The sequence below is a fragment of the Uloborus diversus genome, chromosome 7 (genome assembly GCF_026930045.1).
Source record: "Uloborus diversus isolate 005 chromosome 7, Udiv.v.3.1, whole genome shotgun sequence".
NCBI lineage: Eukaryota > Metazoa > Arthropoda > Arachnida > Araneae > Uloboridae > Uloborus > Uloborus diversus.
In genome coordinates, this window is record NC_072737.1 from 37363051 (window position 1) to 37389206 (window position 26156).

Below are 26156 nucleotides of genomic sequence, written 5' to 3' on the forward strand. Positions count from 1 at the left end.
TTTATAATCATTTTCAAAGGAGGCGACTGGGACTAAAAATTGGGGAAGAGGGGGGGGGGGGTAAAAGGGGGGTTAAAAAAAAAGCAACTAAAAGCTATAGGATTTTTAGCATCTGCAAGAAAAAGGAAAGAAAAAAAGGAGAGAAAACAGTAAAAAATTTTGCTAAGGCTGGTTTTGAGAGCATGTGAGTGGTAATTGATGCAAATCTAACAGCTTAACTCACGTTTCTCTTCAGATTTTGATGAATTATGTACATAATAACTTTCCCCAACGACACACTTTAACATGAATTAGACTTACATTAGTTTCCACAAAGTACTTACTTTGAGATGTCACAAACATTTGGTAACAATTTCATTAAGCAAGAATGGCTTGTTTATGTAAAACAATTGATTTACTAATATCTAAACACTGAATTTATGAAGTAAAAGTTTCTGCTTGTGGCTAAATAATGTTTTGTAAGCAGATATACATAAGTAAAACAAATTATTAAGATCTGAAAATTTGGACATTCTGCTTTTTTTTTTTATAATTTCTAGTTTTGATTTCTAAATTGGAAAACAAAGAATGAACTATAAAAGGGGGAGGGGGCGGAAAACTAATTCTTTCAGCTGTTACTAGCTGTAACTTAAGACTTTTAAATCCAAAAGTAATAATTGCTCTTGGAGTAACCACCATAAGGAAACAAAAACCAATAAACAGCACCAGTTTCAAAGCACTTAGTATTTATTTTCAATAATTAAAAGTCATTTGTTTTCATTTGAAATGTCAAAAAACATCCACATTTGACTTTTACATGCTGAACTCTTTTTATTTTTGTCATATTTTTGCGTTTCTTTGATGCCACGTGTCACGCGAAATATTAGCGTTTTGCTGTTAATCTGCAGCAATCTTTTAGCATCTGCTTTCAGTTTTCGATATTTCTTATTATTTTTTGAGTAGTACACAATATGAAGAAAACTGAGCAAAAATACAAACGTATTTTTCAGATAAGAAAATTATCGGCGTGCGTATAAAGCATAATAATAAAACAGAGCATATTATCCGCTAAAACAGCTGTTTCAGCAAATAATCGAGATTTTGATTAATTTAAACTGAAATAAAATTTAAGAAAAAAAAAGATTAAATTCGCAGCACAGGAAAAAAAAAATGGCGCGGATTTTGGACGTTGGCGGATTTTAGGTCGGTGGATTTGTGGCGCTCCATTGCATCTACTTAAATGGAAAATTCAAAATGGAAAAGCACTATTAAAATATGAATTTGATTGTAAGATTATAAAATGCAGGGCTAACTTAACGTTTATCTGGCTGGAAGAGAAGTAGAGTTTTCTTAACATACATGTCAATTGGACAAAGAAATCTTCCCTTGTCATGAAGCGATAAGGAGGAAGGATGACAGCAAGTATTCTTCGCTACAGCCCTCCATTATTAAATAAAGGGCGATGGAAAGCCTGAGGCAAGGAGCAAGGTAGAGATTCTGGGAATTCAGCAGTGGCTTATCAGTAGTGTTCCCAAAAGTGAAAGGTCCTTGGAAGAACATTGTTAAGTCTCTAGAATGCCCAGTAGGCCACTTTTTATCCCTTGTGGTAACTGATAATGGAAGGCATGCTTTTCTAATAGTCAGCTCAATGGCAATCCTAGTTAAGAGGCGAGGGGGAGGGGCGGATGTCCGCTGTTTTCACTTAGAAGAAAGTCATTGTTGGAAAACAATGGAAAGGGACACTGGCTCCTTCCTTTTTCTAGTAAAAATCTTAAATCCAAAGGATGCCAGTTCATGAACAAAAAGGCAATTAGGGCGCCGTTTTACCGATAAAACGGCAAGTTGGGCGCATTCTAAGAATTAAAGGGCAAGTTGGGAGCGGCGCCCTCCCGCCCAATCCTGGGGGAGTGTCTGATTTAATTATTAATGGAAAATCTTGAGAAATTCTTGAGAAATCCGCAAAAATGAATTTTGGAAAGTGGCCTAATACTTTTAGTGATATAGTGTACATGGCATATAGAGCATATGCCCATTAGGGTATGTCATTAATTTTTTTTTTTTTTTTGAATATTGACTTGCAATATTAGGATGCACTGTATTTTCCAGCTAGAAATTCATTTCTAATATTATTTTTGATAAATATTAAGGTTTAACTACCGGGAAATGATCTACAAAGTTTGAAAAAAGGATAAAAATTGGTCAATTTTCAAAAATTTTTACCAAAATAAAATATTTAAAATTCTTGTTCTGATACCATTCAAATGCTTCCTTTTAACTCTTTACACATCTTTATGATTAATTACATTCCTTTGAAGTTTTTATTTCGCGAATAAGCAGTACATTTTCGTGAAATTAACCATAATTCGATTTTTTCAGCATTTCTCGTACATAGCAGTATTTCGGCAGAAAAAGTGCCGAAATATTTATTTCTCAATAAAGTGCACCATGCATAAACTTTCCTGTTGAAACCGATGACCGGTCAATTGACACTACTGTCTTCGTTACACAGCTCGCCGATCTGAGGGGGTGTTTTGAAGAAACCTGCATCTTGGACAGCGACAACATTTTACTTCCCCAACATAATCTTTGACCAGCGAGCTCAACTTGGTAATAATTTCTCTCATCCTTCCCAAGCTTTTAATGCCAGCTGCATTTTCCGACAAAAGACAGTAAGGCGTTTCTTTTGTGTTTTGTCAAAGGGAGGGGTTGATTTCCATTAAAAACCCGGAGAGCGAAAGGCACTAGCGATTTTAAACTTTGGAGAAGTCGGACTTGACTTTTGACTCTCCCGAAATCTACTGTCATCGTGGTATATCATGATCCCAAAATATCCTGTGAACTTTTGTGAGGTATCGGCACAAAGTATTTCAATATATTTCATTGAGTTTTACCCCTGATAAATTTTTCTGCTCAGCTGAACACTCATCTGCACCACTTCAGTATGCTACACTGTGAATTTCAATTTTCAGGTACTCAAGACACCTAGAAAACTTCATATATTATTTTTATAATTATTTATAGTCACAATGGCATCTTCTGCTGCCAAACACCCAGACATGCTTTAAGCACTAAGTTGAGTGAGTATCTAGGAGGCCCCAAAAATTTCCTACCAACTAAATTTCCAACTTTACGTGACTGTTTGCAGATATGCCTCGAATTACAGCAAGATGAAATGCTCATGAGCGATCAAGACCTGCGCAATGTTTCAGAAATAAATATCTTTTCCCGTGCTGCTGTTGAGATTGCAGAACAATGGTCAAGTTTTAATTGCGAGATAAAGGAACCTATTGTTTATAGCACAAAAGTTATAGGACGAAGACCTTGCCGGAGCTGGTCAGTATTCTCTGCGATAGCTCGAAACAAAGCACGGAGAACTATTAAAGAACAGTTTGAGCTTAAACTTGATAAATTTTTCAATATAGCTTTGTGCACATGTAAAATTGTACTATGGGGTGAGGATGATGCTCCATGTAAGCAAACTTGTACTGCCCAGGCCCATTGTCTTTGCAATTGCAATATAAACATACGGCTGCTCTTCTCTGCTCTCATGACACAAAAGAAAGAGCTTTTGCAGTTGACAAATTAAAGTCAATTAGGGTAGGAAATGAGCAAGGATGAACATCAGTATGGTCTTTTACAGTTCCGCAGTCGATAAATCTTGATGCTTGCCATCTTACTGAACTGATCGACTGGGACGCAGAGATCCTCACAGAACTAATTTTCACAGCAAATTTATCTTTGGGGCAGCTTAAAGCATTGAATGCTCTCCCACTGAAACTTCCTCCAGATTCAATACACACTCAAAGTTGAGAGGGAGCGGTGAAATTATTGACCGAGGTTGCAGAAACAGTATGTGGTTGTGCCAAGAAAGATGGATTCATACGAACGCAGTTGCATAATCGAGAAGCAATGCCTTCTTTGAGAACAAATAACTCCCTTAAAGTGTTCCAAATTTGATGGAAAAATAACTGTATCAGTGGCTGATTGAAGTATTGCTTTGGGCACCTGAGTGAAAGATTGACATACGGTGCATAAACTTTTCCATGCATTCAAATTATCGTTATTATTTGGTATTTCACTTCTTGCAGTAGATGTATGTTTTGTTTCACATATACCGTACTTTTTACTTATTAAATAAATGAGTTAATTGATGATAAAAAATCTGTAGCCATTAGATAAAACGTCACATGCATACCTAATACAAGCATCATCGATCATTTTTAACTGTCAGAAATAATATCAGAAAGGAATATCTCATGTGTAAGTGCATTAGATCCCAAATGTGCAAATCAATACTCAAAAACATTTTTTTCATTAGTGCAGGACATACTCTACATGCATAGTGCACATTTTTTGGAAAATAAATATTTCAGGACTTTTTCAGACAAAATTCTGCAATGTACAAGAAAAGCTGAAAAAATCGAATTTTGGTTAATTTCACGAAAATGTACGGCTTATTTGCAAACTAAAAACTCTAAAGAATGTAGTTAATCATAAAGCCATGTGTAAAGAGTGTTAAAAGGAAGCATTTGAAAAATATCAGAACAAGAATTTTGAACATTTTATTTTCGTAAAAATGTTTGGAAATTGACCATTTTTTACCTTTTTCTCAAACTTTGTAGCTTGTTTCCCGGTAGCTAAACCTTAATATTTTTCAAAAATAATATTAGAAATGAATTTCTAGGGGACAAATACAGTGCATCCTAATTGGGCAAGTCAGTATTCAAAAAAAAAAAAAAAAAAAAAAAGATGTAAAAAAATACCCTAATGCCTATGCCTGCATATCAAGCGCACAAACTGCATAAAAAAGGCCCACATCCTGTGTATCATGTACATGGCTTGTATAGTTAATGTAGTCTCAATATACTTTAATAACATTTATAACCAGGTGGGGGGTATTTAGTTACCCCAAACCAAAGTAGTTTTTTACATATTTCTTTTCTTCATAACAGAAGTGAAATCTTCATAATTTGTTAACAAAATAGTGTAAAGCTCAGCTGTAAAAATAATGAATGAAAGCAGTATGAGTTTTTTAAATTAAACATTCAAAAGACACTGGCATTAGAGTCATTTTGTGACCCACACTGTCATCTGAAGGTTAAAGAGGTTTGTTTAGAAACCCAATATTACAGTTAAACAAGTGCTTTGTAAAATCCATGAATTTTAATGCATGTTAGTAAAAATTTAATAAAATTCCTCATTTAAAAAAAAAAATTGTTTGCAAAATGGGAAGCTTTTATTCTAGCTCTAAAGTTTAAAAAAAAATAAAATAATAATAAATTAATTTGAATTCTGAAATTTTGAATTCAAATTATGTTTTTCGCAATCACGACAGGACCCTACTCATTGGACTTATTATTTCTAGAAATGACTCCTGGACCTCCCCCCAAGCCTGCCCTTCCTCCTGGAGGTTATGTGAGTATAGTTGGGTATGTGTGTGCAGGCGCACGTGCGTGCACGTATAGGCTTGTGTGTGTGCGTAGACCTGTGTGCATGTACTTAGACGTGTGTGTATGTGTGTAACGGCTTGTGTGTGGGAGTGTGCATGTGCGTAATGATGTATGTGTGTGTGAGCGTGCGTGTAGGACATGGATGCCACCGACCAAGAGAAGCTGCTACCGGGAGACGGTGCTCAGGACCGGAGGCCGGTGGTGCTGCAGAGGCCCCTGGTCCAAGCTGAAAAAAGGAACCACAACGCCAAGGACCGTCAAATGAGAACAATAAGCAATCGTGATTGCTCAATAAAATCAAAACTGCCTATGGCTTGCAAAAAGAGGGAAATGATCTCAAAATAGGATGCAGAAGGGTTTATCATTTTTGTGGCTTAGGAAGGGCCTTGATTTCAGAAATACAGTCAATTTGCGATAACTCAAAGTTTGATAACTCGAATATAACCATAACTCGAAGTTTTTATCAAGTCCCAATCCTTTTGTCTTTAACTCCATGTTAATTGTTCTCAATATCTCGAAGTTAGCTTCCTTTAACTCAAAGTTTTTTCAAAGATTATTCGAAATTTATTTTGAAAGAACAAAAAAAAAAAAAAAAAAGAAACAAGTGACTATGAGAAAAAAATTCATCTTCACTCGAAATTCCTACACAATAGACCTCTAAAGCAAGAAGAACACCTGTTGAGTCAACGTGCGATAAAGGAGTTACATGTGCAGAAATGAGTATAGCTTGTTTTCTTTTGTTGTACTGTACTGTTTACACTTAGACATGTTGCTGAACTATGAAGCTGCTTTTAAGCTGTCAAGTTGTCAAGTCAACTGACTGTGCCTTTATTCAAAGGCTGACCTAAGTTAATAAGCGTTCCCCTTGATTCTTTAGTTTGATCATTTGCTGATGAGTTCCTTAGAGACGGAGCAAGTTTTCTTTACTATTAAAAATGTCTAAGCGAAAGCTAAAAATCTTGGATTTAGAAAGTAAAGTAAATCTTATTTATGACATTGAAAGGAATCCAACAAAGGAAAAGAAAAATATTGCATTGAAATATGGAATACCTCCAAATACTTTGTCAACAATACTAAAAGAAAAAGAGAAACTTTGACTAAAGAAGATTTGCACTTTTCCTGAAGTAGAAAAAGCTCTATTCAAGTGGTTCCAGCAGTATCAAAATCAAGACCATGCTTTTGATTTTTTTTTTTTTTTTTTGCTCAATATTTTTTATTAAACTGTACATATTGTGCTCAAAAACTTTTAAGTTCTGTAATTCTATCTGTTATATGTACATTGTGTATATTAATTTAAATATTCGATGGTTTTTAACATAAAAATGTTCAAAACCAAAAATAGCAGTAAGTCGAACTTCCGATAAGTCTAAGTTTTTCGTCGGTCCCTTTAGACTGGAGTTATTGCGAATTGACTACATAATGTATCAACATAAATGTATATTTGTTATTTTTTTCTGTATAACTTCTGAGTACCTATATTACCTCTCAATAAATGTGTTCAAAAGCCATTTATGGGGGGTCACTGAATGAGTTCACATGGACTTTCATTTTTCCACCTGATCATACAAAGACCAGATTTTCTTTAACACCAGAAATTTGTCCAGACAAGAGGTGATATCTGAACACAGGCTTCAGTAATTATTTGACTGATTAGCAGCTCTCATGCTCTTTTTATTCTAAATAATCAAATGTAACACAATAAAGCATTTAATTATATGCAACAGCTAACATCACATTTAATCATGACAAACCATTTTTGAAAATGGACTAGCAAACAAATAAATAAGAGTATACTCACCACTCCCGAAATTGATGGTAAATTATACATTTGATTTGTAACCTTAGGAGAAACAGGTCCATTCATCATTAAACAGTTAATTGTTGACTGAGAAACATTGCTTCCTATCACATTGCAAGATGAAATTGGGGGACTGTTAGGAGGTTGCACCGAACTACTGCGTACAGTAGTAGAACCCGTAGCAGCAGCTGCACTGTACAATGCACTGCTGGCTGCAGAGGAACATGTAACGGAGGACGTACTTGCACTAACCGTTGTAGGGGGCTTGATCACACTGTCCACACACGAGGATGAACTGGTGGTATAATGGACGCTACTGTTCAACGAAATGGAGCTTGGTATTGAGTAGTTTTGCAGCTGCTGCTGGGCCTGCGAGAGCTGTTGAGAAAAACTTGAACCGGATATCTGGTCTAGGATGGCTGATGCGAACATGTTGCTAGGAGATAAACTTGAATCCGTGTGGTTTGGATTACTTTCGGAGCTATTGTTTGAAGGTGGGGAGTCGACACAGTTTGTTAAAGTTTTGTTGTTACTGCTGCTGCTATTGCTTTCGGAAGAAGAAGAATTATGAACCACATGAAAGTTTTCCTCTGAAAATACAAAAAGCTCTGATCATTCTAATGAACAAAAATAATTGCAATGAAAAAAACAGCATATATAAATAAAACATTGTCTTCCTTAATATGACACTTGATTTTTAAATGCAGGGCATGAGATTGTCAAAAAAGGAAAAAAAAAGAGGAAAGTCTTACGAATTAGAAAGCAAGACATATTTAAAAGAACTTGCACAAAAAAGACCAGACTTTAGTTTTTATGTTATATCAGTTTGACATTTTTATAGATATATAGGAGAATAAATATATTGACAGTAGAAATCCAACTGTTTTGGAAACAAAGATCATTATTTGAAGAAAATAAGTTTTCTATCACTGGCGGAAAATTAGTTTTCTCATACTTTTACTAATAAATTCTTCAAAAAATAGTAATACATTTTCTTTTGCGATGTTTAGAGCATGTAAAAATGAAGTGTCTTCTGGGAAAGTGAGAGAAATTTCCATTGCAGAAAGTATTGTTTTTTATTTGGCAAAAGGACAAGATTTTTTTCAAACTTAAGAATCAAGATGAAGCAAGAAATTACATGTCCACCCATGGCACAGTTTTTGCATCACTGCACAGTAAACTATACAAATGCTCTCCATTTTAAAAACATTAAACATCATTAAATAGATCTAAAACTTATTTTTAGTTGAGTGGCATTGAAGTTTTAATAATCCCTGTTCCATAAGGAAAAATAGTTGTAGGTTTCAGTACCATTTTTTCAAGATTTTTTTTTTTTTTTTTTTTTTTGCTTCCACACACATGTAAGACTAAAAAAGAAATTAAAAGGAATAAAAATAATGTTAAAAATTATTCCTCTACTCTTTAAGACGATTGGAGAACATTCCAAATGTAAAAACTTCCAATTCTGTTGTGGGTGCAAAAAGATAGTGCAAATATATATATATGCTGAAAGTAGAACAGAGGGACAAAACCACTTGAAAATCAAAAATCGATGATTGAAAATAATTAGAGAAAAAAAAGCATACAAAAAATAGAGATCAAAAGAGACAAATAAAAAGGGGCAGAAAAGTGATCAACTAGGAGAACATCTCTGCAACGTTTTTTTTTTTTTTTTTTGTCTCAATAAATTTACTGAAAATATTATTTTAACACCAGCTTGCTATAAAATACAATTAGTAATTTCACAAATACTGCAAAAAATATGAAAAAAAAAAAAAAAATCAGAAAGAGAGAAATTTTCAGGAAAAAAGAAATACTGTCAAAAAAGTGGAAAGTCGCAAATCCGAGGAAGAATCTCATGCTGCTTGTAGTGTGCATCAAAATAAAACATGATTAATATTGATTTCATAGTGTACAAAGACGATAATATATTTTACCTTTTACAGATGAATTTCCGGAAGCTGCAATTGCATATGGAGTTGTAGGCGGGGCAGGAGATATAACAAAATGACTATTGTGATGATTTAGAGGAGGAGAACTACTTACACTACTCTCAGATGAGTTACTAAAGAAAAAAGAAAAATTAAGAGCAGCTGAAACGTTTTATACAAAATTTTTACTAATTACTCAAAAACAAATTTAAATCAAATGATAGAGTAACATTTAATACAAAACTAGATTATTGTCATAACATGCATTTTTCTTAACACAGAAAACATGAGATTTCATCAGATTATAACAAGATCACATCAAAAAACAAATATTTTTTGAAAACATTAAATTTTTAGTGCTGATATTCATTTTTTCTCCTTTAGCTTCTGAAGGCGATCCCCCTCCCTCTCCAATAGCAATCAAAAAGCTCTTGAACAGAACAATTCAAGCAAATATATTTTCTTACATCTACTTAACACGCATAAATTTGAGAAGAAGGGGCAAGGGTAACTTTCAGTGAAGTAAGAACTTGCAGATGATAGGTATGAGAGCTTTGGCTGATAGTTAAAAAAAAAGTTTTTTACCCACTAAATTAAAGATTTTTTGCACTGCATAGTTATAATTAAGAAATATTTTCAGAAATAGTTCCTAATAGCATGTTTAGTAAATCCTAAAGAGTATTTTTTGCTTATATGTGAGCTTCGATCTACAATGGCGGATCAACGATGGCTGCTTATGAAAAAAAATACAGATTAAGAAACCTCAAGTGCTCAGGTGAGTTTCTCCCCACGCCAAAATCAAAACATTTCATGTATGCAACTTGAAGTCAAAAGATTAAAACAACTGAATGAATTAATTGTAGCTAGGAAAGAAAATGTGTTTCTGTCAAGTCCTATATGTTCAAACATTGCAAAGATATGTCACTTTATTTATAAAAAGGGAGGGAAAAGGAAACAAACACCTACACAGAGACAAATTACAAGAAGAAACTACTTTTAGGTACCTGTTATTTCTTGAAACACATGTTAAAGCTCCTTTATTGTTTTGTACAGTACCCAATAAAGAGCTTGAAGATTGTGTCCTAACAGCAACAGGTTTAACAGGTGTAGTAGACCCTTCCTGAAAGTCGCATGCATACACTTAAAAAAATATTTTTTGTATAAAAACATAAAATTAGTTTTGAATAATAATTTTTTCTTCATATTAAAGTTATTTACACTGGAAGAAAAATACAAAACACATCAATTTGGATGAAAGTATAAATATTTATACTTTCATCCTGTATTTATAAACATACAATTACTATGCATCAATTTTTATTGAGAGAGTTTCTGCACATTAATATGAACACCAACTTTAAAATTTCAAATGGTAACACTAGGATTCATTCGAAATTCGTAACAAGCACAAAATTTGTTCTGACCCACCAAGTTTAATAAAATTTGGTTCAGTTACAACTTTTGCTTAGAATGAGTTGTGATAAAGAATGTGAAATCATTAATTAGTTTATTAACTCCATAATTGTATTGTAACTTATTGTTTAATTATGTATTCGCTTAGCTTGAATACACCACCTTGACATTATGACCATCCTCACATTAAGGGCGAATGGTATTTAACATCTGCTGGAGGTAGGAAAGGCAGTTGATTCAAGCGAATCAGATAGAGAGCAGATTGTGGGGGCTCAAAAATTTGGAACAGGTATCTTTGAAATTGCACGACTGCAAGGTTGTTCACAATCTGTTGGTATTAAGACTATGAAAAGTGGGAAAATAACAGTGAAACCAGCAGCAGATGATAAGCTGCTGGACGTCTAGACATCTAAGAAAAAGGTTTTCTGAGACAATACAATAGAGGTTTAAGTTTGCACTTGCATCTTCATTGTATCGTATTGTGTTTTGGAGCACATTTCAACGGACACTGTTCTGTAGAGGACTAAGCAGCAGAAGCGAAAAACGTGTGCCTCTGGTAACGAAGGATCAGTGTGAACTAGGCCAACAATAGGTCTGGGAACATCCTGGCTGGATCATGGATAAGTGGGGGAAGGTTGCCTAGTTGGGATGAATCTTGATTTCTTATTTGTTTAGTTGATGGTCCTGTCCGGTACGTTATTTTTCATGCAAACAGTTACTTTCCACATACACAACAGGAAAAACACAGGCTGCTGGAGGCTAAATTAATGCTGTAGAACGTGCTCTCATGGGCTGCTTTCAGACGGACCCTTAGTTTTTGTAGAACATATTATCAAGGGTCTGACCAGAGGAAATGTAGGTCCTTTTAAGGATCCTTTACAAAAATCTAATTAGTTAAAAAGGACCCTTCACGAAATTTCGAATCACCAAATCGACCTTTCATGAACTCATTTTTTAATAAATTAGTACACAAACCAGAAGTATTTTTCTGTATTGATGGATACCTTTTGGTTTAAATTTTAAAATTCACAAAAATATTTGATTTTTCAAATTTTTTTTTTTTTTTTTAATTTACAAAAATAGGACCCTGTGAAAAATCCTGGACGGACCCGATTATGAAAGCTGCCGACTATCCGAGCATAATTACATATTAGTGGCATCCTTGTATGGCATCGGTTTGCCCAATTGGAAAACAATTAACAATGAAAGAAAGGCTGAAGAGACTGGCAATGCTGAGCATGCCAGGGAAAATTATTTAAAGAGAGTATTCATAAGGATGTAAACAGAGAGAAAATCTTAGGGACAGAGGAAATGGTTTCTTTGCTTACTATTGGGTTTTTTTATAATCAAAAAAGGAAAACCCCTCTTTGGGAAAGGATGTATTCTCATCCTTTCTCAAATTCCCTTGGATGCACCTTTGGTGGTGGTGTTGTTGTTGCTGCTTATCCTCCAGTAGCCTGACGAAGTCTGATGAGGTCCATCAGACTGATGACCCTGAGAAAATTGAGGACCAGAAGAGGAGATGAATAAATGTCCTCTCTAGAAAGTCCCAAACAGTCGAGGATATGTTTAGGAGAGGCCTGCTCAGTTTTACATTTAGTGGAAACCTCATAGATTTTATTGCACTCGAAAAACGAGAGACCCTTTATGTGGCCGCGCGCTAGTCTTGAGATTTCAGTTATAGAAGCTCTGTCACAATTTATGGTCAAGAAAGACTGCTTTATCACTTGCTTACCAGTGATGGCAGGGAGGAATCCTCCATGCATTCGAGATTTCAGTATTTATGCTGGACTGATGTTCAAGATAGGTGAGGGATGAAGAGGAAGGATGGTCTTCGTTGAAGCCCTCCTTGGCCAGTTCGTCCGCTCTCTCATAGCCAAAAATGTCTACATGAGAAGGAATCCATTGAAAATGAATTTCATGGAACTTGGAAATAAGCTTGAGTTTCTGAATTATAGAAATACTGGTTTGATCTCCTATTGCAATCCAGTTGCACAGGTGCTGAAGTGAGCTCCTACTGTTCGAAAGGATCCAGAGATTTCCAAAATCATTGTCGTCAAGAGCAGCTTCAAGACCTCGCTCAACTGCAATTAATTCACTTTTAAAGACCGATGAGGAATTAGGGTTACGAAGGCTGAAAGACAGTCGACCCCCCATCCCCCAGTTTCTCCACGAAGATGCCACTGCCAGCTTGGTCATCTAGTTTACTGCCGTTAGTATAAATTTTTATAGCATTGTCGAGGATCCCATTTATGATCTCAAAGGCCAATTATCTGAGATGATCAGGAATGAAGTCTTTCTTGATGATCGGAGTAGATAGGTTGAATTGAAATTTGACACTGGGAAGGCCTTCTGAGGGATTCAGACAGTATTTTAAGGAGTGGGGCTCAACTTGTTTATGAGACAGCTGTAGAAGTTTAGCTTGGCTGAAAGGACTATTCCTCTTTAGTCGTTGATTGTAGTTCCAGTTATTTAAGTATGCGGATGTTCTATTATGCTCATTGTAGCTAGAAAGTTTATTGAAGTACTTGGTAAGGTTCATCTTTCTTCTAGTTTGGAATGTTTGGAATGGTTGCAAGTTAGCCTCAAAAAGAACTACCTCCCTAGGGCAGTTGTGTTTAAGTCCAGTAATGCTTGTCCATTCGGGATTCAAAATATATCCCAAATACTTAGGATGTTTCTCGTAAGCTAAGTCTTGATTGTTCATTATTAATTTTGGTTGGTGGTTGTATAATTCTTTGTTGGTAGTAAAAAATGTAACAATGGATTTCACTGGGTTGAAGCAGAATTTAAAATCTGAAGCAAAGTTTGACAATAGGAGAGAGTGTTGTTAAGGTTTCTCTCCATATCTATTAAGTTGGTTCCAGAACACCAGAGAACTATGTCGTTGGCAAACATACCGACTCCAATCCCTGTGGGTGGTAATTTCTCTATGTCAGCCAAAAACAGAAAAAAAAGCATTGGGCTGAGTACTGGGCCTCGGGGAACCCCTTAACTAAGCCTAACTCGGCCAGAAAAGGTCCTGTTAAATTTTACTTTTAGTCCTGTGGTGTAGGAAATCTGAGATCCAAGCCAAGGTGTTGCCGCAAATGTTGAAGGTGTCACGCAATTTGCTTATCAATTTATGTTTACAGTCTCTATCAAATGCTTTTGTAAGATCTAAGAGCGCCGCAATTGTGTGATGGGTAGGTTTTATGTTTAGAGCGTCTCTGACATTCTGGCAGAAAAACAGGACTTGATCGATGGTACTGTGTTGGCCTTTGGTGTTGAATGAATTTGTCGTTTCACCTATCAGAAGAATGCTTCTATGCGAAATAGCAATTGGTTGGTATAAAATTTCTACTTTCATTAAATTCATGCTTAATATTATTCGAAGGAAAAGAAAAGAAAAAAGTAACTAGCATTACGTAGAATAAAAGGAATTATGAGTGACATTTTTTCCACTTTTTCAAAATGTTAAAACTGTAAAAAAGAAAAGATTTTATTTAAAAAAGCAAAAAATGTAAAAAGGAAAAAAAGTCTACTTATTGAACTAAAATGAACTAATCAACATGCTTAGCTAGTTTTCCTTTGATAATATGTGTTATAAAGGAAAAAACTTTGAACCCCTCCCTTTTTGAAATCCTGGAAACAGGCCTGCATGTTTGACTTAGTCGGTGGTCATAATATTTTGTCTCTTTAATGTAACTCAAAAAACAAAAAAAATAATAAATAAATAAAATAAATAAATAAAATAATAATACAGTGAAGCACCATTTATACCTTTCTCTTTTATACGTTTTTATCAATTATACGTTTTTAAAATTGATTCCTGCAAAGTCTAATACACCTATACATATTATGTTTGTTGCTTTTTTCATACAGTCCCTTCAAAAATGTATAAACGGTGCTTCACTGTAACAATAAATAAATAAATGAATCCAACAATAATAAAACAAATGGATGAAGATATTGGAGAAACTTAAGTGTAACTATAATCATCTAGAATTGAATTGTTCAACTTACTTTTTCAATAATTTCAGTGTTATTTGACTTGGAATGATTAGTTAAGCCTGGACTAGGTGTTGGAGAACTGGAATTTGTAGATGTTGGAGAATTAGACCTCTGAGAACTTTCATCATCACCTGAAATGAAAACGTCAGAACAATTTTAAGCGAAGTATAGCAAAACCCAAAATGACAACAACAGAAAGACTGAATATGCAGTAAATTATTAATTGTATCTGAAGATATAGCACATTTTATTGAATTCCATTTTGAAAATTTAAGATGGTTTACTTACTACACAGTCTAGCCTTTGACAAGAATTCTTGCATATCTTCCAGTTGGAGATCTTCATAAATAAACTCATTTTCTTCAAAATCAGGGTCCTGAGAACTTTCTATATAATACTCAACATCATCTTTAATTTTTTTAATTTGGTCGACATCAACAGTACTATTGTCCAACATTCTCATAAGTGTTTCAAGCTGTTTTATGTGATACCTATGCTTTTCTACCCAAGCTTTTAATTCTTCTGTTCTGTCTAATTTCTAGAGAGAAAAAGAGGCATATACATATGAAAGGGGAAAAACAGAATAAAAAATTTATAAATATATGTACATTATGTAGGTGTGTGTGTAAATAAATAAATTCTGCACACATGTTTTGAAGGGCCAACTACTGGGCTACCCAAGCTTTAAAAACAGGTGTTTATCTGTTTTTAAATCCTGGTTCTGGTTTAGTTATTAAGTCCTATAAATAAACAGAAGTATGTGCTATATCAGAGGAAAAGAGATCTTTCCTAATGTAATTTCAACTTTTTTTCTTGCAATTTTTAGTGGCACAACATAATAACAAAATGCTTAAAAGGGAATTACGTATATTTCAAAATGTTGTACTGGAGCAGTAAAAATGAACGACTACTTCAATGTGAGACACAAGAACAAAGATAAAAAAGATAGGACAAAGGACACCGTTTTATGTGAAGTTTTTGAATATGTAAATAGTATCTTGTTATTCAATAATTTATAATTTTAGAAAAAAGAAATCTGTTTTGCAGCGCCCAAGAGTTTAAAAAGTACTTGCCAATTTCTTTACAATAGAACAAAAGCAATAAAGAAAGATCATGTGATCCTCGTCTTCAGGAAAATGGTTTTTACTTTCCAGGAAAAACGTAAAATGCATGAAATTTATAAATAACAAACCTACAATCAAGGATAAATTAACATTATTAGTGTATGGAAAAGCTAGGGCCTGAAGGGAAAAAAATATGAAATGCAAGAAAAATGAAGATTTGGGAGACATAAATCAGGGTTTCACTGTATATATTTAAAAAAAACTAAAGTGCCAAGAGAAAATCCCAATTCTTAATGGGGTGCTGCAAATCGAAAAAGTTTGGGAACCCCTGTTCTAATATTTAATGCTTTCTGGGGATAATGTGCATCTATAATTAGTCAGTAACTGTTACTGTTAGTCAAAGTAAGTAAAAGACAAAATTGGGGAAATTTATTAGTGTCCAGTGGCTGGCAGTAACAATTTCGTTAGTAAGCATTTTTTAAAAATGGTGATCGTTTTAGTTCCTTACTCAAAGTGCTCAACAATATGTAATTTTTTTATTTGCTGAATTTAATAATCCTAAATACATTAATATAAGCAGTACCGTAGTTCGAAAAAAAATATTTGGAGGAACTAACCAAAAGAAAATTTAGTTTGAAACTAATTTGCATTATTCTTACATTAAAAACTAAATATTTGTGGGGATGGCACTCCCCCCCCCCCCCAGTCCAGCACTGAATGTAAGTAATATGATTTAATAAATTATATCATAAAGGCTGCTTGATTTTGGTATAAAAATTATTTTCAATAACTTAACGCTGCATGTACAATTTGTGGTTATTAATTTATGTAAAAATAATCATACAAAATGTTCACTTTAAAATAAGAACACACAACTATTTTGATAATAAATGGATAAAAAAATGTGTAGAGAAAAACTAAAGCAATATCTTACATCTTTGTCATTTTTCTTCTTCTTTAAAACAATACTCAGAGATTCAATTTCACTTTCAAACTGGTCTAACTGAATATTTAATCCTTCTATGGAGGCCTATTAAATTAAAAAATAAAATAAATAAATAATAAAAAAAACCAACAACAACATGAAATATCAGAAAAATATTTTAAAAACAAACACAGCAAAGAGTATTCTTGAAGTATTTTTTAAATTTTTCACTGACAAAGGATTTTTTTAAAAACTGTAATATCAACATAAAAGTACATGAAAAATTAATACTTATTTTATTCATTTTGTACTTGGAAGCACAGATTATCTATATATAAATAAAATTGAAACTCCAAATGTGTACACTTGAGGTATAACTCGGGAACTACAGGATTAATTTCGCTAATATTTTTACAGTAAGTGTTAGTTCGGTGCGGGAAGATTTATAGATGGTTTTGTAAAAAATGCTAAAAATAGCTCTTCTTTTATTTGAAATTTAATTTTAAGACCTAAAAATTATTCTTTCTACTCAAAAGATTTATCGAATTGTAACAAGAATATCTAAATTAGTGTTTTAAGAAAATAAAATTGCAACCATCTGATCTACGGTTTGCACACATGTTTCTAAAAATTCAAATTAAAGTAAAATCTAACGAGCTAAGCTACTATAAAAACTAAAAAACAATTAATGCAACAATGTCAAGTGATACACATTAAATAATTAGAGTTTCAACTTAATATTAAAGTTTAAATCCTTAAAAAAATTGAAAAAAAAACTAAAATAAAGAATCATCAAGCTTGCAACAATACTACTCCTGTGAATAGCAAACCGTAAAACTAGTTCTAATTTCTTTAAAGAAATAAATTTTTCTTTTTAAAAACAAAAAAAATAATCTAATATTTAACTCTTTGAAAGCTAGCAGTATTCTGAAAGACTTATCAAAAAGTAACTTATTAATTACTAAATTAAGCTTACAATAAAAAAATAATAATCAGAATAAAAATATAAATTAAATTAATTTCATCTGATACGCTCACCAAAATTCTGGGATAAATTACCGAATTCATGTAATTTGTGGCATCTTTGGATTTTTGAAAATTTTAACAAGGAAATTCCTTGATTTCCATATTCTATCATTGTACTAAACGTACTTACTTATTTTTTAGACCAATTTTATTTTTTAAAATCTTCATTAATTTCAGACACTAGTGAAAATTAATGAAAATTTCAACTGGGATGCAAATGAATTAAAATTTTTTGAATGAGAGCAGCAAAATTAGAAGTGTACAAGTACTCAACTACACAATAAGAGATATAAGAAGGGTTAAAAATAATGTTTAACACCAAATTATTAAGGTTCAAATAGTAGAATCACATACTAAAGAAAAATCAATGAGTTTTATAAAAGCAGATGTAATTGGATTTCGGAATGCATAAAAAATAGGAACTCCTGGCATAAAACATTAAAAAACAGCTAAGATGCGCAATTTTTATACCTTATCTGTAAAATTTGGTAAGTATGTATATTCTAATTTCACAATTCATGACTAATTATCAGTTTTCATGATTATTGAGCATTTTTTACTGAAAACCATGACAATCATGGCCGAAAGCTATGAATTTCAAAAATTTTCCCTGACTTTCCAGGTGCACGTTAGAATATGATGTAGAAATTTGTTTAAAAAAAGGGTTTTCAATCCACTTTCATACTTTCTTTCAAAGACAAACAAACAAAAAAAAGGTTGCATAATGCGCCAAAGTGATTAAAACTTTTACTTACGGCTAACCAATTGGTAATCTCATCTTTTTCTTTTTGTGCAGGATCTAATTTTTGTGCAGCACCCAGACCTTCTTTCGAATAAGCTTTGGTTTTTGTCTCTCGCTCAACAACTTTAAACCTTTCCATTTGCTATTAAAAAAAACAAAGATTTTTTATTTTCAAGCTACATGAACTCATTTCCTAAAAAATCATGGAAGAAGAAAAGAAGATTGGTGACAGTTTGCACAAAGAAATCATTCATAGTTTCCAACAAGTCGGCACCTATGGCTCAAGGCATTTACTCAAAATTACAGCATGACAAAGTCCAAACAACAACCAAAAACACATATTTGCACAATTCCCAGAATGTGAAAATTTTAAACACTGATTTGAAATACTAAATGAGTTGAGGGAAAAAAAAGCCTTTATATAATGAAGTGTTTAAAAAAATAGCACAGTCAAAGAAAGAATAAATTACTCAAAACAAAAACATACAACAGAACTAAACCTTCGGAGTAACAGTGTAATTATTCAGGAAAAGATGTCATGAAGAGTTTTAAAATGTCATGCAATTTCTAATTCAGAGGTAAAAAGCTAAGTTGAAAAAGTAAAAAGATCTTAGGAGTAACCATGTAAAAAAAGTAACCTTTTCAGACTAATGAAGATTAGATGAAAATTTTTTCATGCAAAACTTCTGTATGTAATATCAAATCTCTTTCAAAAAATTTTTTTTACTTAACTTTAAAAAAAAGTACCTATTATTTCATATATATTTTTTTGAAAATATTTTTATCTTCACGAATGCAATAAAAAATTATTTTTAGCACAATTAGTGAATAGATGGGATGCAGATAAGAAGGGAGTTCATTGTATCAAGCAAAAGCCCTTTTGATTGTAATATAAATCTTATTTATATCATCCACAAAATTTGATGTATCCCTTACCCTATCGCTTTATTTATTATTATTCTTTTAAATCAAATTTCAAATAAAGGGTCGTCATTTCAAGATTTCGGCAATAAAATACTCCAGACGCTTCAACAATACAAATTAGAATAGAAGTCGAAGACTTTTTCAATAAATACCATAACATTGTCTGATTATAACTTAAAAAGTAATTTGTTGAATTCTTTATGATTTTGTTATGAATGCACATATTTTAAAGATTATATTTCTATTGCAAAGAATCAATAAAAGATTGCTGGTGATCCAGCTTTGGTTTCTTACGCAAAACAGAATTCTGCAGCAGTCAAATATTTTGATTCATACATTTTGATCCAAAGTAAATGCCTACAAACAGACAGTTAGAGGGAGAAAAAAAAAACCTTGAGTACACAATGCATCAAAATTTAAGTAAAAATAAACAAAGCAGCTATTAACTAATAACTTCAAAAAAAAAAAAAAAAAACTTGCATGTCAATTTATAACAGAAAAAAAAACAAAAATAGGTAACCTATGATTGCACTCACCGTTTCAATTAATTTTCTATTTTCTAAGAGTATTCTTTTGTCTTTAATTTCACTGGATGCCATCCAAGTTTTGATCTGATCACGTAGCCTCTGAGGAAAAAAAAAATTTCGTACAACATTTGAAAAACAGAAAAATGCAATTGAAACTGAAACTATCATAAAAAAGAATGAGAAAAAAAAATAATTAAAGAATGTCAGGAACAGAGAATTTTTAGCATCTCTTATACACAAGTGACAATCATAATTTCAATGCAAAAAATTTCATGATGAAAAATTATACTAATAAATTAATTATGTAGTAATTAATTTAACATATAATTTCCTGAAAAAATAAAATACACTGAAATGCAAAGGTTCAGTTCATTACTTGTAGTTTTTTAATTTCCTTCTTAAGATCAGCCTCATATTTTTCTTTTTGGTTCGTATTCGTGGCATTATGGACCTGAAACACATGTGAGTTAAACAAATAATTTATAAAACTGTAAATTATTACAATACAGTAAATATATAGAGAGCATATACAAAACAGAACACTAAAAGTATTAAATGCAAAACTGATCATTAAAAGTATTAATGAAGGCAAAAACAAAGCTTAAATGTAAAATTTCATATTGAAAATGGATGGTATAAAATAAATTTTTAAGAGTACTTTGAAACCCCAATGCAGAATACTTGACTATGTTCTGCAACCAGGGTTCGTACTCAATTTCAGAAATAAAATGAAGGAGTTTTGAAGGAGTATAATGAGATTTTGAAGGAATACTAATGGAGTGTCATTAAATGTCACACTTTTTTTCAATATATTTGACCATCAGCACCCTTTATCACAAAGTGTCACACTTCACCCCAAACTTCTCTTGTCACGTCATATTTTTCACAAACATATTGTTACAATAAACGTGTGATGTCACTTTTTGTCACCCTCTCTCTTTCCCTTGTCACAATTTCATGGGCCCGTCTCCTCCTCAAAAGCATGACATCACTTGTGGATGACCCTTTTTACAATATCATAACTGCAATTAACTAAACAATTGTTTTTTTTAACACAATCACTTAGTGATTTAGTGTGACACAAACATTTACTTATGTAGTTTTAAATATTTAAATAACATTTAGACAACTTGCCTTTTGCTGCTGAGAGTGTGATGGGGGAAAAAACAATAATCTTAAAACTTGAAAAAATAGCCAAGCACCATTCAAGCATGTTTTACTTCACTTATGAAATGTCTTAGTCTTAAAAAAAAATTTTCACCTTCAACTTTAAGGAATTAACTATGATCAGTTTGTAAATCCAAAAAAATAAATGCACGAAATTACTACATTAAAATCGCCTTTGTGACGAAGTTAGTTCTCAATCGAAGTATTTTTAAGTTTCTGTTATAGAGGAAGATTATGTAGTCTTGAACTAAAAAAGAAGGAGTTTTGAAGGAGTTAAAACCAAAATGAAGGAGTTTGAAGGGCCCTTCAAAAAATTTTCATAAATGAAGGAGTATTGCAGGAGTTTTGAAGGAGCGTACGAACCCTGTGCAACATAAAATCAACTGACCAAAATTGTTCTACAAGTACTTCAAGCATTGTATACACAAGCAACTAGCGTGACCTTTTCCACAAATCGGGAGCCCTAAATCAAAATCATTTCATACGTTTTTTTTTTTTTTCAGTTTTTAAAATTTGACTGTTGCTATGCATTTCTGTCAGGGTTGGCAAGTTTCTGCCGGGGCGGTTAAAACCACTGGTAGAAACCGGTTAAAACCGGCATGGCAAAAACCACTCTCCTGCCACTTTGCGGCAGAAACTGGCAAAAACTCGCAAAATGAAAAATTAATTCTTGATATACAACAGAAAATGCATGGAAAAAATAATTAATTGTTAACCAAAGTACTGTAATTTTATTACAAAATTGTCACAATTCAAAATCAAATGTTACATTGTTTGGACCCTGCAATTGCCTCTTAGAAAAGGTGGTTTCAAAAATCTGAACAGGTTCTCAATTTACTACGCACAAATGAGAAATTTTAGAATATTCTTAAAACAGAAGAGCTAGTAGACGATGCATCAAGGAGCAAGCAATGTTCGTGAAACTTTCATCTATTGTATAACTGGTCCACAATGTAGTAACTGGGGGTGTGGTAAAAATTTGACTGGAAAAATAAGTTTTGGGAAATGGGGCCAATTTGTTTTGCAAAGCTGTGACATTAGGTACAAAATGTAGGCAAGTAAAATTCTGGCACTTTCTTCTTGAAGCACATGACATGATAATTTCAATCACGAACAATTTAGAGGAAGTATATAAGTGAGCAAATTACCATCAGTAATATCTGTTTAATTATGTATGTCACTCCTCTTTCCTAAGCACCCCTGCATGATATTTTTTATCCTTTGTTAAATTAATGTAAATACTACGAGCCTCTGCAATTGGAAAATTCCCTTTCTGAACTACATCAACTGCACTGGCATGGGATTTTATTTTTTTAAATGATGAAATGATGTTTAATTTTTTAGTTTACTTAAATATCATTTACTAATTACTTGAGTTATTAAAGACATTTTTAAGTTTTTGCCAGTTTCTGCCGGTTTTTACCGGTTATAACCAGTTTCTGCCACTGGCACCGCAAAACCTAGTTTCTGCCGGCGGAAAGCCAACCCTGATTTTTGTGGAACCTGAACCGATTGAGATTCTCCAAAAATATTTTATATGCTTTCTAAAATACACAGAAAAAGCAAAGAAACAAAGTTTTATAAAAATCAGAACCTAGGTGTCAAACCACGTTAATTTTATTACATGGAATGAAAGAACAATTAAAATACTGTTAATAAATAAATAAATTACTAAAATAATAAATAAAATAAGATTCGAGTTAGAGTAGCATTGCCAAAGCAAATCTAAAGTTCCTTGCAGATAGCTTATATCAAATTCAACATTTTTCGCGAGCTTTCCGCCAAATTATCGCAATTTCTGAGAATTTTAGATTTTCTTCTAATTTAAGAAATATGCAGAATTTGTGCAAAATTCTGCCTCGAGTTGGAAGATATTGGCAGAAAAAACTGCAGAAACTGCAGATTTTCTGAAGACATTTGTATGAGTTTTCCTCTCACATTTGAACAGAACTGTTCTGCAGCTCAGACATTTGTTCTACGACGTATGTCGCAAATTTAGTAGTATTCTGCTTTTGGGCTTTGGAAGCAGCAACAAGGATTTAAAAAAAAAAAAAAAAACACACACATCAATTATGTACAAATTTGAATATCAGTATTCTTTGAACAACATTTGTAAAATAGAAATAAGAATAAACAATACACAAAAAAACTTATGTTAAAAAAATAAGAGTTATCCTGTTTTTGATTGATTGCAAAATGGAGCATTAAATTAATGATAAAAAAATGGAGCTAAACATGGTTGCTATAATTAACAGTAGGATTAACAACACTGGTACCACATCTGTACCACAAGGAAAAAAGTCACAAGGAATGATTATGTTAATAAAACGAATTTAATGACATGAGATCCCAATAACTGTTCAAATCAGTAACCACTAGAGGAATGCACACGGAACAGAGGCGGAGAAAGGAACAGCAAACATTCCAGAAACGAAAGGGCATTTTGCTCGATTCTCTTATTGCAGATTTAAGTTTAGCAACGAGTTAGTTCCTCAGGTGATTCAATGGTGTTTCTCATACATAAAAGCCTTCAGCTGTTTTCACAAAAAGAAATTCAGGCTTTTGAGATCTGGCGAGTGAGCAGGTCAAACAGGATGTTTGCATGGGTCATGTTTCTAACTGCATAAGTACCTTTGTGAGTTTAAAGAACTTTTAAAGTTTAAAGAAAGAACAAAACTTTGCATGATATGCAGCAGAAGTAACAAATAATAAATGGAAAAAAATTAAGTTGATTTCGATTTAACACAATTTTAGCAACAAAATTAAAAAAGTGAAGAAGTAGTTTTTAAGCTATATAATCAAAATTTAATCTAAAAATTCATGATTCCTTCTTGAAATCAAGATTATAGTATGGTAAATAACTGGAGAACAATGAGTAAAGGCAAGGACACTAAATGAGTAATCAGTATAAACCACCAATTCTTAATCTTTTTAATGCTACCACCTACTTTAGGATTGAAAATGTTTTCAATGCCCTCTTTGCAATGGGCATAAGCTGGAAAAGAGCTTTCTTGATTGTTTTTAATTCTATACTATTGCCCAGACAGATAGTTAAAAAATGAGTAGTTCGATTTTGCAGTGGCTGAAATTGTCCAAGGGTACAGACATTGTTTCCACTCAATTTTGGAAAAAAAAAATTTTCCCGTGTTTTCTCTGTATGAAAATGAAACATTATAAACGAGCAAACACTGATGTTTGAAAAAGAACATTAATATCTTGATAAGTTCACCACAGGGAATAAAACTGAAACAAAAAATAAATAATTAAGGGAATATAAATAAGAATTCATAATAACTGAAATAATAGCATGGTGATTGAATATATTTAACTTTTAATGCAAGTTGAAAAAAAAAAAAAAAGCCTTCTCTTAACCATTTACTACTTAGACCAAAAAGAGTAAAAGTTGAGCAGAACAATGAATATTGACAACTAATTTCATACACTCTAAACTAAACCATCCCCCATGAAATGAAATTCAAGATACATGTTAAATAAAACAAGATAAAAAAATCTTTTTATGATCAACATTTTAATATTTACTTTTTTTTTAAAGAAAAGCGAAATTATCATTTTTTATTTTACGTTACTTCTGAACTTCATTAATATTATCTATCATTATTATTATTACTATTTATTTATTTTTTGGTAGTTTATATATTTGGGCATTGATTTTTACAACTTCAATTTAAAAAAAAATATTTTTCCTGTATTTTCCAGCTTTTGAGGGGAAAATTTCAAAATTCTATGGATTTTCCTTTTTTTTTTTTTTGAATTCCCTGTTTTTTCAGGTTTCCCTGCGGCATGGCAACCCTGACAGAGGTTTATACGTCTCAAGTACACTGAATGTTCCGAAATAGGGCAGTAGTAAAACTTATTTTTACACAGTCATGTAGCCCAAAAAAGATTTCGAAGGAGGATATTAGGCCAGTGGTTAGGGAGTGAAAAAAAAAATTGAATACGGAAGTAATTGGCGGAAAGCTGGAAATTGTTTTAATCTATGCCATGTGGGTCTGAAATGACCATACTAAGTTTCCCCCTTCTACTATGTGAGCTTTAGCCATTATGCCAAAAATCACCTGTTCTTTTATTAATATAACTATGTCTCAAAAATAACTCTTATAATGGCCAAACAAAAATACACATTTGCAGATAATTTGTAGAGCTTAAAATTCTGATAAAAATAAGTATTTACAGCATATAACCTTCGTTAAATATAATAACTTAACTTCAAAGTTTGGCTCAAATCACTAATCAAGCACTTCAAGCCAGAACGTACCTTTCCCACTCCCACTGACTCTCCCCAAAACCCCGTGAAATAGAAGGCCGTAACACTAAAAAACCTGCGGTGTTTTCCTACCTACGGAAGCAGCTACACAGGTACCTGATTTTCAAGTTGACATACTAGATGTTGCTGAAAACAGTTCATTTCATTACAATGTAACAAAGAAATAAAAAGGGATCTAATCTCTATACAGAACTGATTTTATTTTTTAAAAGGAAATGTAAAAATACTAATGGGTAAATTTCAAGTAAGAACCGAGAAGATGACCGATTTTGAGTGACAAAATTTGAATTAGAAAATAAGTTTTCTGTTGAAATTAAAAAAAAATTTCCAATTTGCTTTTGTTGAAGCTAATCAATTTTTTAATTTAAACAATTTCTCAATGCATAATATTAAATTTTTTGCTGTGAAACATGGTATTATATGAGATGTGGTTTAGAAAATCTGAGCATAAAATGTCACCAATTCAATGTTTTAAAGAAATGCACAGTAAAAACAATAGATTAGTATTCAATAAAGAAAACATTGTATCATTACAACAATAATTCAAAGTACAAATGGCAATAATCTAGACTTTAAAAAAGTTATTATGTTTTTATTAACAAAGTAAAATAGCAAATATTGAAACAAAAGGCAAAAAAATTAAATAAATAAATAAAATACACGTAGCATCATAACAACTTGAAGTAATTTTCCAAGCATAGCTGAAAAGCTTTAAAAATTCAGACACATAGACTAAATAATTTGTAAAAATTATTCTAAAAAAATAATAAGTTCAGAGATGCAAAAATTGTTTCTAGGAGCATGTATGATGAAATTACACTTGATTCTTAAGATATTTTTTTGTCATAAATAAATATTCAACTTTTTAACAAACAATTTTTAAAAAATTCAGATTTATTTCAACGAACACTCAACTTTTGTATTTTATCAGT

At 32.2% G+C, this 26156-nt stretch overlaps 1 protein-coding gene across 2 annotated transcripts in view; it reads right to left on the reverse strand.

Annotated features, from left to right (window-relative positions):
- LOC129225806 (CCR4-NOT transcription complex subunit 3-like) overlaps positions 1 to 26156 on the reverse strand; it is a 71476-nt gene that overhangs the window by 16017 nt on the left and 29303 nt on the right. For both annotated transcript variants that reach the window (XM_054860315.1, XM_054860314.1), the window contains exons 3-11: positions 20149 to 20223; positions 19782 to 19871; positions 18335 to 18463; positions 16563 to 16658; positions 14853 to 15102; positions 14577 to 14695; positions 10163 to 10278; positions 9165 to 9292; positions 7228 to 7817 (exon numbers count right to left, since the gene is read on the reverse strand). In XM_054860315.1, coding sequence (XP_054716290.1) covers positions 7228 to 7817; positions 9165 to 9292; positions 10163 to 10278; positions 14577 to 14695; positions 14853 to 15102; positions 16563 to 16658; positions 18335 to 18463; positions 19782 to 19871; positions 20149 to 20223 — 1593 coding nt within the window. The remainder of the gene's footprint in view (positions 1 to 7227; positions 7818 to 9164; positions 9293 to 10162; positions 10279 to 14576; positions 14696 to 14852; positions 15103 to 16562; positions 16659 to 18334; positions 18464 to 19781; positions 19872 to 20148; positions 20224 to 26156) is intronic.